General features: G+C 32.1%; 1 protein-coding gene across 1 annotated transcript in view; it reads left to right on the top strand.

Moving 5' to 3' along the window:
* The window catches only part of LOC129980557 (neurogenic locus Notch protein-like), a 60,001-nt gene that overhangs the window by 40,122 nt on the left and 2,482 nt on the right, over window positions 1-17,397 (top strand). Inside the window, exons 3-23 of the mRNA XM_056090908.1 lie at window positions 4,455-4,729; window positions 5,273-5,468; window positions 5,596-5,729; window positions 5,954-6,076; window positions 6,414-6,647; window positions 6,758-6,913; window positions 6,995-7,177; window positions 9,455-9,682; window positions 9,956-10,303; window positions 10,418-10,636; window positions 10,883-12,844; window positions 13,224-13,460; window positions 13,685-13,823; window positions 13,927-14,086; window positions 14,746-14,903; window positions 15,184-15,262; window positions 15,386-15,690; window positions 16,005-16,327; window positions 16,503-16,658; window positions 16,774-16,925; window positions 17,149-17,296. Coding sequence (XP_055946883.1) covers window positions 4,455-4,729; window positions 5,273-5,468; window positions 5,596-5,729; window positions 5,954-6,076; window positions 6,414-6,647; window positions 6,758-6,913; window positions 6,995-7,177; window positions 9,455-9,682; window positions 9,956-10,303; window positions 10,418-10,636; window positions 10,883-12,844; window positions 13,224-13,460; window positions 13,685-13,823; window positions 13,927-14,086; window positions 14,746-14,903; window positions 15,184-15,262; window positions 15,386-15,690; window positions 16,005-16,327; window positions 16,503-16,658; window positions 16,774-16,925; window positions 17,149-17,296 — 5,915 coding nt within the window. The remainder of the gene's footprint in view (window positions 1-4,454; window positions 4,730-5,272; window positions 5,469-5,595; window positions 5,730-5,953; window positions 6,077-6,413; window positions 6,648-6,757; window positions 6,914-6,994; window positions 7,178-9,454; window positions 9,683-9,955; window positions 10,304-10,417; window positions 10,637-10,882; window positions 12,845-13,223; window positions 13,461-13,684; window positions 13,824-13,926; window positions 14,087-14,745; window positions 14,904-15,183; window positions 15,263-15,385; window positions 15,691-16,004; window positions 16,328-16,502; window positions 16,659-16,773; window positions 16,926-17,148; window positions 17,297-17,397) is intronic.

Genomic DNA, 17,397 nt, shown 5'->3' with positions numbered 1-17,397 from the left:
AAATGGTTGAGCATTTTTACATTTAAATATTTGAGATGGGATTTCTGACATAAAGATTGATCAGTAAAAAAATGTTTGTATTTTGAAAATGTTCAATAAATGTTCAATGGCATTTATTATTTTTTTAGAATATATTTTGTATCTTCCTATCTAGTAATATCTTTTTTTATTATTTTTATTTAACCTTCAGAAAAAAAAACCCCGCAAAAAATAAAGTTGATTTTTTTAAAAAAAATATTCATATATCCTAAATTGGCTAAACAATTAATTAACTAACAATAATATTGCTTTTAATAGGGAGCGAAATCTTAATGGCTTATATTAAACAGAGTGTTGAATGTTTATTAGTTGTTTTAAAATGGCATCTAACTTGCTTGGAAATCGCTTGCATTTAATTAATTATATTTGTGTTGCATCTGACAATATTCATGATACGAGAATTATAAGGTTCCATTTTGTGCATCTGGCACGAAAAAATAAAAGAAGTATATTTGATTATTTAAAAAGGAAATCGCCAATTATAATATTAAGCACATTGATTTATTTGGTCTTGGATTTAAAAAATAAAAGAAGGAAAAGTCCGATAACGGTTATGACAACAAACGACGCATGTCCACCACCTGCGTATGCTTCTCTATTTGTCTGTCAGAGTATGCGAAAGGCGGGCGTGCCTGATTCTCAGTGGTTTTTGCCAAGCATCATAACTATTGTTATTCTTGTTTAATACAGCGTTGATTTGCTTTTTTTTCCCGGTGTGAAAATACGAACGGAAACTTTATATCTGTTTTACAAAAGTCCACCTTCCAAATGTTTTTTGTAGATTATCACGTGATAATTTTTTATTGTTATTTTTATTTCTAAATCGAATGCCAGATGCTCTATTCTTGAAAAATGTATTAATGAATTTACATTAAATCAAGTTAATGAATTATAGAAATTGGTTTTAATTATTTTAATTGATTCACAAGAAGTATAACAGCACATTGATAATAAGGAACGCATGTACGAACATAAGTTTTGGAACAATTCTGAATTAAATTCGTGTTGCCAGGTGAAAAAAGCAATTTAACAACTTTAATGCCGTGAATGTTTTTAGATGCGACAAATAAATTAATTAATTGCTTGGAACTTATATGAAAGCAAATTCCATTTTAAGTAATTCGTTGTCAAATGTAGTTAGCAAAGTGTGTAATTATTCGTTTACATTTTTCTATAATTCAGCATTCTATGAACCCCAGAGGTGAAAGCTACCAGTAGTGATTAATAACATCATCCTGTTATTAATCACAGGATAAATTTAAAAAATGAAAATTACTCGTAACAATTATGTCCTACAAATTCAAGAAATGCATAACTTTGGATCAGAAGAAAATAACTGCTATATAGAATGAATAATTTCTCCTGTTCTTGTTATCTTTTTAATATTTCGATTCTAAATAGCTTACAGTTGCAGTGAAAGCAACATCTGTTTTCTGTTGTGGGGTATAGCGTATATATATAACAGTCTATTGAATTTTCTTTTAATTTCCAAAATCAATTTAATGATCCCGATTAGGGATTGCAATAGCGGTATACCAGGATACCGAATACCGGTATTTCGAACCATTTTTACAATTTTGTAATACCAGTGATTTCGGTGTTTTCTTTCTTTTTCTACAATTTCTACTATCGGTATTAAAACCGGTATCCCGGTATTAAGATCTAAAGAATACCGGTATAGAACTTTTGGTCCGATTTTGCAATCCCTATTTCCAATGTATCTTTCATTCAACGATAGTTAAATTAATGATTCATCAAATTGATATTCTTATTATAGTGATGTACTTTTCTGTTCTTCTCTCATTTGACTTTTTATAATTTATTAAAATATTTTTCATGCTTATTATTCTCTAAATATTTAGAAAATTTAACTCACTGGATTTTGAATTTCGGATAGAAATATTTTGATTGCAAGACATAATTTGTGGTTGTTTCCATATACGTTCTTGAAATAGGCTAGCTTTTTATTTATCTAATTTTTTGTTATGATATCCATTAAAGTTTCATGAAATGAATGTTTCTAGAATGTTTATCATTTGATTCCTCGGAGCCAAAGCAGCATTTATGCAGTTTTCATCGTTGTTTCTCGCATCAGTGGATCGAGTAATGAACGAGATGAGTGGTCACTGCTTTTCAAGGACATTATTTCTGTACTGCAAATTTCAGTTTTTATCTCTAGTCGCTGTCTTTTCGGAGTCCTCAAGTCCATTCTCATCGCAATTTGAAGCGTTTATCTAAGTTTCCATCCCGATGCCCGGAGGCAAAACATTGCTGCTAGCCATTCGAAATTGGTTCCCCAAAAAATAGTAGTTTCCCATTTGTTTTGACTTGGGATTTGTTCTGCCTTGTATTTTTTCCAAATTAGATGCGAGGTGCGTTTGTTTTTGTTTATCTGTCTTGGAAGATTCGAAATTTGCACCTTTAGAACCAAACATTTCTTTTCGACTTTTTTTTTTTTTGAAGTGGCGCCGTTTTTGAGACTTGGAGGGGGGAGGGGATTTATTTTTTAAATTTATGTTTTCGAATATGTAGTGTTACAAACCGTTGCTTATATGAAGAATAAAGGAAATGAAGCATTTGTTAGTTTACATCATTCTAAAAAGTGGTTTAGGATATTAAAAATTTAGATTACTAGTTTTTTAAGGAAAAGCTATAAGTATCGCATTGACTCCGTCGAATCATTGTGTTTAATTGTACAAGCAGTTCATCTTAATAACCTCCCTTTTAACGCAGTGTGTGCTCTGGAAATCTATCAAAAGATTGAAAACATCACATATTTTAATATGCTTTTGTCCTAATAACATTTCAAGAAAATGTTGCGAATTAGGTATTATTAAATGAATTGCTGGTAAATAAATTAAAGCACTTATAAATTGATACTAATGAAAGCAAAGTTTCAATTAAAAAGAAAATTAAAGGGATTTTATGTTAAAATTTCGAAGAATGTTTCAAGAAAATAATATCTTCAAAATGATAAAACTTGTTATGAAGAAAGAAGTGCTCATTTGTACGACATTGCTTCTGTACGACAATATGTTCATCTTATATATATTAAAATGAGCACTTTTCCCCATTGTTTTGCAGATTAATAGCACTCTTCTGTTTAATCTTGAGTGCATAACTTCTAAGCAGTATCACAGGTTCAGAGTTCAGTTATGAAATTCATAATCAATAATTATGATCCTGTGTGTGCCATATGTCACAGTGTATCGAAAATTGCCCAGATGGCTGACAATGTTCAAAAGAGGCTCTCGTAACACTTTATATAGTTGACGGGGGCTCCTACTATTCCTAGCACCTAACCGCGCAACTCGCGTAACAATGGCATATCATAGCGGTTTCCCGTGCTCTCGAGCGGAACTGTCGCTGATGTTATTGTTAGCGTTCCGGTTTCGAGAATCTGACTTTCCTTCATCAGATTGGGATCAGGATCCTTTCTTTTTTTATATTTTGTTCTCTCTCAGTGTTTCTGTTTCCAAAGTTGAGCACCTGTTCCCGCGGTACCACTTGTGGATGAAGAGCATTAACTGCTTTGGAGGAGTACACAATGCCACCCAGAACATGTATATGAGGTTATATATAATCCGTTTTCGATGGTCGAGAGTTCAGTTCACCCAAAACGCTTTGTGATTCGCGATTATTCATATTTAGAACTGGGTTTTTCAACAATGCCTGAATTAGAAACTTCATTCGAAACTCCGAATGTTACAGTTTCAACAGGTGATGATGGTCTGTCTATAACATGTGTTCCATTATTTGTAATTTTTTTTTACTTTGATTTAAAAAAATGGAATGAAATTGAAAAATTTGCTTAGCACCATCTGCTCGAAAAACCAAATTTTAAAGAATTGATTTAGGGTTGGCGAACACTTTTTTTAAAAAGAATAATAATAATCTGACAAGTAATTCAGATTTATTTAATTACTTGAATTAATTTTTAAGGAACTCTGAATAACTATTTTCGGAAGAAAATGAATAATTTTGTGGCAAAATTGTGGAAATTTAATCTACGTGTATGCTTTTATTAGAATATTGCCTATTGAATATTTAAAAATTGTATGGCACCACATTTTTGGGAGGGGAGGGTATAGTGGTAAACATAAATCGAAGCGTTGATAATAAAATATATAATGTCCGAAACTTTATGGGGACTACTAGACTAATAATTATATATTAATAAAGCATTATTTGACGTAATTGTACCAAATTAAAAAAATTATTCTTATGTAATTCAAATCAAAATATCTTCGCGGTATTTTCTCTGAAGAATTCTCACATTCGTAATGAAATGCGAATATAACTAAATTTATACCTTTTATTATATTTCACTCAACTCTTTTATTTAACTTTGCTTCTTATTTTAATAGTTACATTCTCAAGAAATTGCATTAAATTAATGAAATTTTCTTTTTCAGCTGTCCCGACTTGTACGTTGGCCAATATTGTCAGCACATGAACCCATGTTTTACCGGCCCTGGACCTAGATGCCAAAATGGCGGTACCTGTAATGTCGGATTAAGTGCTAAGAATGCACCAACATTCTCATGCTCCTGTCCTGTCGGTTATTCCGCTTCGCTTTGTGAGATCGCCGTCCCCAACAGCTGTGATAGTAATCCCTGCCAAAATGGAGGAACTTGCAATCTAGTCACTTTGGACAACTACACTTGTTCTTGCACAGTTGGATATCGAGGTTGGTTTCATTATTATGTTTCCCGATGCATCAGAAACTTAAATGTAAAAGGCAACTCAAGTAATAGTAGTAGAAGGAAACTGATGGTTGTTTTTCAATGTGCCATTTCCCTCGTCTTGCCCTAGACATTGTGGGGATATTTTAAACCCTATTAAATGATAGTTCTTTTTTGTCTAAAGTAGAAATTGCAGTAATTCATTAAATTTAGCCTTTCGATTGTTTAAAATTAAGGAAACTGATTTATAAAGTGAATTTTGATATGCATTATTAATATAAATATGATGCATAGAATTTGTTTGGCATTAATAATATGAAGGCCCCTATTTGAAAATAAGGGATAACAGCTCTTGTTTGTTATAAATTCTTAAACTCGTTGTTTAAAAATTCTCACACTAATAATACATATAATCCGCCAATTTTTAATGATAACTTCTTGAACAGTATATTAAGTTGCCTTAGAGTATATTTTAGTTTTAACTCATTGGATTTTCTTCCCCAATTTATTTATGTGAATTGTTTGTTTGAATTATTTTTCTCCTTCAGGTCGTCACTGTGAAGAGTTGGACCATTGTTCTTCCAGACCTTGTCGGAACGGTGCCACTTGTGTTTCTAGGCAAGACAACTATAAATGTACCTGTTCAGAAGGTTTCAGTGGGCCTACATGTACTACTGATATTGACGAATGTGGGAGAGATCCTTGCATACACGGGCGATGTGTGAACACTGTTGGATCATATAGGTAGGTTAATGAAATGCCTTCCTTCTTTGATACCTCTAACTTAATATAATGCAATTTATGGAATATGTAAGTTTTGCTCTTAATTGGTATTTGAAAAAGACGTGAAAACATTATATTAACTTGACAGGTGTACTTGTGAAACCGGCTATACTGGTCAAAATTGTGAATCTCAGTATATCCCTTGTGAACCCAGCCCCTGTGAAAATGGTGGTACATGCAAAGCACTAGATGCCCTTAGTTATCAATGTTCATGTCCCGAAGGTAAGTATTTGATTTTTACTAACAAACAATTATGTTTACATTATATTCCTTTTAGATAGTAATATGAGATCAAAAGTTTACTGTAAAATATTGCATAATCTTGTTTAACTCTTCGTTATATTCTCTTGACGTTAGGAATTCGGTTATTTAATTTTTCTTGATCGTTGGGAATTGTTGACTGAAAATAATTGCCCAATATATAAAAATATTATTTTTTCTTTCAGGTTTTACTGGTACTAATTGTGAAGTAAATATTGATGACTGTCCCGGTAATATTTGTCAGAATGGAGCTAAATGTATTGATGGCATCAACAGTTACACATGCCAGTGTCCACCAACTTATACTGGTAATTATTGTCTTAGTGTGTATATATAAATTGAAAATATATGTTCAAATATTTAATTGAGAACTTATATTCATTTGAACTATTACTTGTTTTGCTTAAATAACATTAGAATATTCATTTGAACTATTACTTGTTTTGCTTAAATAACATTAGAATATTCATTTGAACTATTACTTGTTCTGCTTAAATAATGATATCATTAGAAGAATTTTCATCTTTATTCATAAATATTTTGACTGTTGGCAATTTAATTATTGTGGTGAAAATATTGAAAAAATTTTATTAAAGCTACTGCATCTGAAAATCAGTATTAATAATTGAAATTTTTTTTTCATAGGCTCTTATTGTAGCAAAGATGTAGATGAGTGTTCTGTGAGGCCCAGCGTTTGTAAGAATGGTGCTACCTGCATCAATACCGTTGGTGGTTATTCGTGCATATGCGTAAATGGATGGTCTGGTGATGATTGCAGTGAAAATATTGACGACTGCGCTGGTGCAGCTTGCTTCAACGGCGCTACCTGCCACGACAGAGTTGGGTCTTTTTACTGTCAGTGTGCGCCTGGGAAAACAGGTAAAGATAATGCTTCAAGTGTTTTTCCGTAATTTATTCATGAAGATTCTTGAATTTAATTGCCTGAAATCTTACTGGATTAGTAGATAATTGATATTCTTGTATTATAGGTCTACTTTGCCATCTGGAAGATGCCTGTGCTAGTAATCCTTGCCATGTTGGTGCCATTTGCGACACTAGTCCTATTGATGGCACCTACATTTGTTCCTGTCCCAGCGGTTTTAAAGGAGTTGATTGTACAAAAGATGTAGATGAATGCGAAGAAGGTATGTTTTAGTCCTACATCTTGTATGTTTTTTTAATGGATGTAAATTGTGATGCCTAATGTATATTAAATAATTCTTTAGGATCCCCCTGTGAACATGGAGGAACTTGTGTTAACACTCCAGGTTCTTTCCACTGCAACTGCACGAAAGGCTTTACCGGACCTAGGTGCGAGATAAATATAAATGAATGCGATTCGAATCCGTGCAAAAATGAAGGAACTTGCCTTGATGAAAGAGGTGGCTTTCGTTGTGTCTGCATGCCAGGTTAGTTGCTGTTTTTTTTTTTTTTTTTTTTTTTTTCTCCCCTTAGCAGCATTTTCTGGAGGTGTAATTTCAGCAAGATTCTGTGATTTGTTGTTTCAAAAACATCTTAACTGCAGCATTTTCAATGATTGGCAAAAACCGCAATGACACGAATGCGCATAATTTTTACTTAAAAAAAAAGTCTAGAATCGAGTTTCTAATTCCTTTTGCAAAAATGATTTTATTTTCAATTACCAGATGATTTCTACTAAAGCAAAATATATTTTATTACGTCCTTAGTTTTTTTTTTTTATGAATTCCTCTCCCCCCCCTGTAGTTGAAGTTTGATGCTATCTCCCCCCACAGATTTGAAATTTAATTGTCAAATAGAATGAAGTCTTTTCTTTAAAAGAAAAATTAGGAAAAATTTTAAAGAAAAAAAAAAGAAAGTAATTATTTTTTTCAAAATAAATTATCTTCTGGCTTAGTATGGTTTTGATTAGAATTATTATTTATTTGGTGTGACTACATTTGCAATAGTTCTAGAGCATAAAAATCTTAGAATTAATTAAGACTGCCGAGTTTTTCCGTTTTTTTATTGTTATCCGTTATAAAACAGCAAGACGCATTCCAGAACAACAGATGGCCGCAGCACTGCTCGTCAGCAGTGGGTCAGAGGTCCGATCTAAAAAAACCAGTCTTTAACCCCCTCTATCACCACTCCCCTCTTTTCCCACCCTACTGTGAAAGCTCCTTCGATGGCCTCCTTATTAAAACAAGCGGATCTTATAACTCGGAACTGCTACCAGGAATGGCTACTTCATCGTTGTTGGCGACTTTTAATTTTTATATTCATTTATATGTTCTATATTCATTTATAAAAAGTGTCTTATTTTTTCTGGGTTTTGTATTTCAATGAAAGGAAAATTTGAGGAGCATAACGCTTTTGGAAATTTTTTTCTTTCTTTTCAACTTTTGTTTCTAAAGTTTAAATTCTAATCTGAACGCCATTTACAACAAAATAGTTATATATATTATATAAATTAAATTTTCTAATGAATTAAATATTTTGAAGATGCATTTTTGTCTTTGATTTTTTTTGTTCATTGGGAAATCGTTTTAAAATGAAAATTTACTTTTGATTATTTCGTGAATGAATTATTGAAGATGGAAAAGGATTTTTTTTATCACCTTTTATTTATTTTTATCGAATGTTATGTAACAAAGTTGGAGATCACATAAAATGTTTTTAAGTGATTTGAAATGACAAACCCGGCGTTTTAGAAATGGTGGTTCCTGAATCAATTTATATCAAACACGGAATACTTCCATTTTCGTCTTCTCAAAAAATTATTGTTGAGTAATTTAATCATATACATTATCAACTTATCACAGTTTAAGCGCGCAAATTTTTTTGAAAAAAAAATTGTGGACTAAAAGTTATAATTTTTAGGTGTTTAATTAAGTAATTTTACAAAAAAAAAAAAAAAAAGGATGGATGCTTAGATTGAAGCTTAGTACCGCGTCTCTCTTTAATTTAGTATTGTTCAGCAAAAAATTCTGTCTTTGGCGATTTTTTTGGCGATGCAAATTTTTCATTTCTTTTGCGGCAACCTTGAAAAATTGCGGTGTCTATCCAAAAAAACTGGTAGCGGGGGTTCATCGTCGGGTCATAAGCAAACGGGAAACACCCAATATTTTGGCTACTGGCTTTTATTTTTTAAGGTTGGTCTGTACTCAGACATATATTAAAGCTACAAAGAAAGAGAAATAAGCAAAACACACACTCGCACTCTATTTGCAGTTTTATTATTATAGTTTTCATATATTTTTGTTTATTTATTTGTAAGTGCTGTTTGATATTTAAAATAAGACAATCATATAGAACTGGTACCTTCTGGCATGAACATTAAAAAAAAAAAATTTCAGCTAACAAACTTTGTAATATATATATAAATATGAAAAAAGTTTTTAAAGAAATTTTTTGAAGCTATTTTATAAATTCTCTTCAGTTTCTTTTCATATAAAAACTTATGGTTATTTTTCATTTTAAAAGTATAATTATTATGGTTTTGATTCTGTTATTGGAGAATAGGTGGAAATCTGTAATGCATGTAAATATTTATTCAGAATTAGTTTTATTTTTTTAAGTGAAGAAAATTGTACAAGATTTCTCTTTATAAAATACAATATGTTTCTCCTAGTTAATGTTCTCACCAATTAAATAAATTAGTAAATAGAATTTTTTCATTGTACGTGGAGGAAACATGCTAAGATTTTTTCCTTTGCTCATTTTAGGGTACAGCGGATCTCACTGTGAGGACGACATTGATGAATGCAATCCAAATCCTTGTCTAAATGGAGGCATTTGCAGTGATAGAATCAATGCATTCAAGTGTCTATGCCCCATTGGTTTTTCTGGTAAGAAATGCGAAATCAATGAAGATGACTGTTCTACACATCCTTGTCAGAATGGTGGCAATTGTACCGATGGTATTGCTAGCTATACTTGCCATTGTAATCCTGGTAAGTAAAATCCTAATTCAAAAGAAATAAAACATTAATTGAAATACATTGAATGTTCCTTTTTGTAAATTATTATTTTCTGAGTATAGAATATTTTCTGAACTATAATTTTTGTTATCCAGAATATTTGTATTTGTTAGATATTCCTTTTCTTTAGTATAGCTTAAAGTTGATACAGATACTTAAAATATAATTCTTCAATGAAATTAAATTGCATTTGACTTCCATTGTATGCATTGTAAGTGTTTATTTTGATTGTTATTTCTTCTTCAGGTTTTACTGGTACTAATTGTGAGACTAACATTAATGATTGTCTGTCATCACCTTGCCATCATGGGCAGTGTATTGATGGAACTAACTCCTTTGTATGCATGTGTGATCCTGGCTATAAAGGTCCTCTATGCCAAACCCAGATTGATGAATGTCTTAGCAATCCTTGCCAACATGGAGGAATTTGTGAGGATCTGGTGAATGGTTATCAGTGCCGATGTCGAGCAGGCACATCTGGAACAAACTGCGAGTACAACATTAATGAATGTTCCAGCAATCCATGCCGTAATGGTGCAAAATGTATTGATGGCATCAATTCTTATACTTGTCAGTGTATACCAGGTTTCACTGGTAAGTTGTGAATTAATTTCTATTAAAATGAAATCCATACATACTTTGTTTACTCTGTGTGTTTATTCAGTTTTTTGAAAGAGTAGAATATAAGTAAAAATTATTTTTATATAGGTTTGCATTGTGATACCAACATCAATGAATGTGCTAGCAATCCATGTGCAAATGGAGGAATTTGTACAGATCTGATTAATGGTTTCAAATGTGAATGTCCTAGAGGGTACTTTGATGCACGATGTCTATCTGATGTAAATGAATGTGCCAGCAATCCATGTCTCAATGGAGGTACCTGTGAAGATGAAGTCAACAAATTCAAATGTCATTGCATTGAAGGTATTTAGTAGTTATTTTTAAATTTTATTTTCTATTTGCTTTTATGAAAAAATGATTTTTGTTGTATTTCATATTTCTGGTATATCATTATGGGAACCAAAAGTCCGAATTTTTACTTTAAGATAATTTTATCAATTACTAGATTCCATCTAGGAGTAAGATATTTATTTTATAAATTATTATAGTTAATTTGTAAATTATGATGTTTTCACACAATTTTTTCAATTGCATATATTTTTATTTTAGGCTATGGTGGTCACCGTTGCGAGGCAGAAATTGACGAATGTCAGTCCAACCCTTGTCAACATGGTGGAAGTTGTCAAGATCGCCTTGCAGCTTATGAGTGTTCCTGTTTGCCAGGATACAGTGGCCAGAATTGTGAAACAAATATTGATGATTGTGAAAGCAGTCCCTGCTTGAATGGAGGTTCATGCATAGATTTAGTCAATGCTTACCAATGTGTGTGCGAGGTACCCTTTACTGGTTTAAGATGCGATACAGAACTGGATCCATGTTCTCCCAATAAGTGTAAAAATAATGCCAAGTGTACTCCATCTTCTAATTATTTAGACTTTGTCTGCTCTTGTGAAATAGGCTATACAGGTCATCTTTGCGATGAAGACATTGATGAATGTGCTATTTCATCTCCTTGTCGTAATGGGGCAACTTGCGTGAACACAAAAGGCTCATATAAATGTGTTTGTGCCAAAGGATATGAAGGAAGGGACTGTCTTATTAATACTGATGATTGTGCATCTTTCCCTTGCCAAAATGGAGGGACCTGTTTAGATGGCATTGGAGAATATACTTGTCTTTGTGTTGATGGCTTTGGTGGAAATCACTGTGAAACTGACATCAATGAATGTGCTAATGCTCCCTGTCTTAATGGAGCTACTTGCAATGATTATGTCAACAGTTATACTTGTACTTGCCCTCTTGGATTCAGTGGCACAAATTGTCAAACAAATGATGAAGATTGCACATCAAGCTCTTGCATGAATGGTGGTACATGCATAGATGCAATAAATAGTTATAATTGCCTGTGCACTCCTGGCTATACTGGATCAAACTGTCAGTTTCGTATAAATGAATGTGATTCACAACCATGCCAAAGTGGAGGAACTTGTGTTGATCATATTGGCCATTATACCTGTCATTGTCCGTTTGGGTATACAGGACTACACTGCGACAACTTTGTTGATTGGTGTAGTACCAATCCCTGTATGAATGGTGCTACATGCATGCAACTCAATAATACATACAGCTGTACCTGCCAACCTGGATGGACTGGAATGTTATGTGATGTATCAATGGTATCTTGCTCTGATGCAGCAGCCCAAAAAGGAATTAGTATTGAAGATTTGTGCAAGAATGGAGGGACTTGTGAAAATCGAGGAAATAGCCATCAATGTATTTGTGCAAACGGTTATGAAGGCAGCTATTGTCAACATGAAATCAATGAATGCAGCTCACAACCTTGCCAGAATGGTGCAACTTGTAACGATCTCATTGGTCAGTATTCATGTGATTGTGCACCTGGTTTCCAAGGTTTGAACTGTGAATTTAATATTAATGATTGTGACCCTAATCCTTGCCAGAATGGTGGAACTTGCCATGATTTAATCAATGCCTATGTTTGCTCTTGCCCTCATGGTACTCTGGGAATACTATGTGAAATTGATGTTAATGAATGTTTTGAAGGTGCATGTCATCATGATGGTAAATGCATCGACAAAATTGGGCATTATGAATGTCAATGCCAACCTGGATATGTAGGCCCAAGATGTGAAGGAGATGTTAATGAATGTCTATCAGATCCATGTAAAAGGCCTGGAACACAAGATTGTGTTCAGTTAATAAATGACTACCGATGTGATTGCAAGTTAGGTTATATGGGAAGACACTGTGAACTGAAAGTTAACTACTGTGCTACAAATCCTTGTTTAAATGGTGGAGTTTGCAGTTACAGTCCTGATGGATCACCAGTTTGCATATGTCCTGAAGGCTTCTGGGGAGAAACTTGTGGTGTTACTAATACTACATGTGCTAGTTACCCTTGTAAGAATGGAGGTCAGTGTAAACCTAACCAACATGGCTATTCTTGCACTTGCCCTCAAGGATTGGGAGGGCGTCACTGTGAGAAAGATTTAGTAGATGACTGCTTATCTTCACCTTGCCTTCATGGTGGAGATTGCATTGATAGAATTGGTAAGTTCTGAATTCATTTTTTAAAATCCTTGATCTTAAATAATTATATTTATGCACAACACAAAACTACTTGCAAAGTTGAATAGCCAAAGTTAAATTGATAGTTTTGCTGCTAAGTCAGAATTAACTTCTTTCATCTATTCTGCTATGAGTATTCATCTAAATTTCATTACTTCTTTTGAAAATGTTAGTGTATTTATGGATGTTAACAATGATCACCTAAGGCATGATGCTCAGTTGAATTAAATATTGTAATTTTGCTCGAAGTAAAAAAGGAAACTACAAACTAATAGACTGCTTCGAGAAATATAAAAAGTGAATTATTCCTTGATTTTCCTTTTTTATTTTTTCTGGTAATTTATATTTTTATTGGATGTAGGCACATATGAATGTGATTGCCCACCTGAGTGGAATGGCTTACGATGTGATGTGTATGACTCAACATTTGGTGGTGGAATTGTTGACATCACACCTCAAGATAATATCCAGAAATCTTTAGAGGAAGAAAAGAAGATGTGCTTGGCCAACTCCTGTGAAATGAAAGCAAGGAATAATATTTGTGATGAAGAATGTAACAGCTATGCCTGTAATTTTGATGGTGGTGATTGTTCTCTAGGTAAGAGACTTTTATTTCCGTTTTGACAATTTTTAATTTATAAATAAATACATAATACTACTTATCATAGTTCTAGTTTAATATCATTAATTTTTAAAAATTTAGAATTGTAATTTCAGTTGTCAAGTTTTTCTGAGTTACACTTAGGAAATTATGAACAAATTATTTAAAAAAATCAATTTGTAGACATAGAATAATTCTAACTTTTTATTTGCATTTCACAGGCATAAATCCATGGAAGAATTGCAAAGCTGGCATTAAATGTTGGGATGTTTTCCGAGATGGTCAATGTAATGTTGAATGTAACAACATTGATTGTTTATATGATGGGTTTGACTGTGATCAGCTACTGATGCCTTGCAAGTATGTATAAATTATAAAATATAAACCTAATAATTAAATATTAGTTTTAGCTATAATACTTTTATAGTGGATAAAACTGATTTAATATTTGTTTCTTTATTAGTGAACATTATGATACATATTGCCTGAGAAATTATGGAAATGGTTATTGTGATAATGGCTGTAACAATCAAGAATGCAATTGGGATGGTTTAGATTGTGAACCTGATCCTCCTGTGTTGGCTGCTGGATCATTAGTCCTGGTTGTCTTAATGGAACCAGAGGTAATTTTTATTAGCATTTGTGAAAGTTTAAAGTTTTAAAAATAACAATTGTTTCAATTTCAGAGTATCTCAGTATAAAAACTATGCAAACTTTCTAAATTTCATATTATATCAATAAGAATATAAAAATATATGCCCTACTAAGAAAGTTTTATGAGTGGAAATCAGTGCATCATAAATGAAGTTTTTATAATTATAGAATGAAACACTTAAGTGGTATTGTTTAATTATATTTGAATAAAACTTTTACATTTTAACAAAGTACAAATATATCATATATTATGATGATTAGTGGGTATTAAACATCAAGACTAATTATAATGAAGGAGGCTGATTAATAACGATAAAACAAAATGCCACAGGGAGTAATGATTTGTATTTATTTAAAAACTTTTGTGTCAGAATTGTACCTCTAAAATTAATGTGATATACCATAGTTTGAAAAAAGCCTCCTCTATGTACAACCTTTTTACAAAATTTAGTTCTGCATAGTAATAAAACTAATATAATATTTGACCATTTCTTCTGTAATTTTTGTAAATGGGCTAAAAAGAAATAAAATATTTTTAAGAGGTGAATCAAAGATAATATATTAAAAAGTAATATTAATTTAAGAATGTTATTGTACATTGAAGTTAATCCTTTTGCCCTTTGCCCAGGTATTCCTAAACAACAGCATCTCCTTCTTGAGAGAAATTGGCCATGCTTTGAGAACAAATGTGAGGCTAAAAATGGATGAAAACAATCGTCCCATGGTATATCCTTGGAGAGCTCAAGATGTCGAATCTTCTATTATGAGACCTTTTAGAAGCACAGGGTGAGTAAATATCAAGAGAATAATTTTGTAGAATAGATTGCAATTATTGCTTTATAATTTTTATATAAAATTTATATTTCATTCTTTTCCCTTTTTTTTTTGTCAAGAAATAATACATTATTGCCTAGTTTAAAATTGAATTAATAGAAATAATGTATTAAAAGCTGCTTATGCAAGAAGCATAATTATATAAAGGGTTTTAATAAATTTAAATAAAAAAAACCTTCTTAAAATCTATGAAAAATACATTTAAATCATTTTTCTTTTCTTCTGTCAACAGTACTCAAGTATATCTGGAAATAGACAACAGAAGGTGTTCCAAACTTTTAGATGGAGAATGTTTTGACAGTGCCAAAAAGGTAAATTAATATTGCTTTTTTTTTTTTCATTTATCTAATGTTACTAGTTGTTAAATATTCATTTTACACAATTTCCGTATGTAGCCTTTCAATAATTTATAATTGTTTCATATACACTTTCAGGCTGCACAGTTTCTTGCTGCTGCACACTCACGCCATGCCTTGTCTACTGTATTTCCAATTGGGCAAATTCAGGAGTCTGGATTTGATGAAAGAGATGGTACTTCTGCTGGAACACACTCGAACATGGTGTATATGGTGACAGGGCTCTTTGTTGTAGCTTTGCTTGCAGTTCTATTTGGTGTGTTGGTTAACTCTCAACGTAAAAGAGCTAGAGGAATAACATGGTTTCCAGAAGGTTTCTTAAGGAACAATAGTGGCCAGCGCAGACGTTCCAGGCGTCGTGGACCTGATGGACAGGAAATGAGGTATTTTTGGTTCCTGATTTTTTTTCTCCATTTTCTTAACCTTAAAACCTTGTTATAATAAGCCTTGAAATTGTCTTGAAGCAAATTCTTTTTAGTTTTATTAGTTCATTATTGATTTTCTTGTTATTATAATTATATTATAACAAAATTTAATAATGTATTAAAGTTTTTGATTTTTGCTATAGAGTAGAATGTTTAATCTATATGAATTGGAATTTGTCAAAATATAGTCATTCACTTTTTTTGTGAACTCATTTTTTATTTTAATACATTTGTATTCAATCAAAAATTAATACTTACTTCTGTTTGTCTAGAAATCTTCACAAGCAATGTTCAATTAACCATTTGGAAGTTATGGACAATGGTTCTGGCCCACCTGATAGCCAGTGGAGTGATGATGATATGGATCATCCACCAATGAAACGAATGAAGAGTGATAGGTCACCCAATCCCAGCTATGGTGACACTCATACTGTAATGACCACTGATGATTATGATGAAAGTGATCCTAGGCCTTGGACTCAGCAACATTTGGATGCTGCAGATATTAGAAATCCAGATATCTTGGCATTGACTCCTCCACAAGGAGATAATGATATGGATCCAAACTGTGTAGATGTTGATGTCAGAGGACCAGGTATGGACTTTATTTCATTTAATTTAAATCTGAAATAATTCAATGTGTTATAATACATAAAAATTAAAAACAATGTGATTAAAATTTTGTTTTCTTAGTGAACTTTAGCTTTCTTGTCAATATAATACATTTTTCACTTCTTTCGAGGTCTTAGTCTTACTTTTTTTTTTTTTAGGTGGATTAACTCCTTTAATGTTAGCATCATTCAGAAGTGGAGTAAATGGTCTTTTAGAATTGAAAGATGAGGTTGATGATGATGATGGATCAGTTAGTATCATCAATGACTTATTAATGCAAGGAGCTAAAATAAACATCACAACTGAACGAACAGGTTAGTTATTAATGATTATCCATGCCTTGCAATGTTTTATCATTCAAGTAATGAATTAAGAATGTGTTTTTTACACATGTGTTTTTAATTAAAGGAATATATTTTTATGTTTCAGGGGAAACTTCTTTACATTTGGCTGCTCGATATGCTAGGGCTGATGCTGCTAAACGATTACTGGATGCTGGAGCCGATGCTAATGCACAGGACAATACCGGACGTACTCCTCTCCATGCTGCAGTTGCAGCTGATGCTCAGGGTGTCTTCCAGGTAAGTAGTCTTAACATCTTCTGCAGTTTTGTAAAAGACTGTAAATTTAAATGTTGTACTTTGTAATATTAGTCTTATAGATGAATTAAAACTATTAAGATTTCTCCATATTGAGAAAGTATAATGTATTTTAATAGTGAAAAACAGCATTTAATGGCTTAAAATTGTAAAATGAATAATTATTATGTTTGAGTATTTGTCATAATTTTGCTTCCCTCTTTAGATTCTACTACGCAATCGAGCTACTAATCTCAATGCCAGAATGCATGATGGTACTACTCCTTTAATTCTTGCTGCCAGGCTGGCAATTGAAGGCATGGTTGAAATACTTATTAATGCAGAAGCTGATATCAATGCTGCTGATGATCATGGTAAGTTAGACTTAAAATATTCTTTTTGGCTTGCTGTCAAATAAATTGTCTTAAAGTTTTCTAAAATTTTGTTGAATGGACATGACTTTTATAATTTTCTT

This window comes from Argiope bruennichi, chromosome 8 (genome assembly GCF_947563725.1).
Source record: "Argiope bruennichi chromosome 8, qqArgBrue1.1, whole genome shotgun sequence".
NCBI lineage: Eukaryota > Metazoa > Arthropoda > Arachnida > Araneae > Araneidae > Argiope > Argiope bruennichi.
Note: the sequence above shows the minus strand (reverse complement) of the source record. Positions and strands in the feature narration are given on the sequence as shown.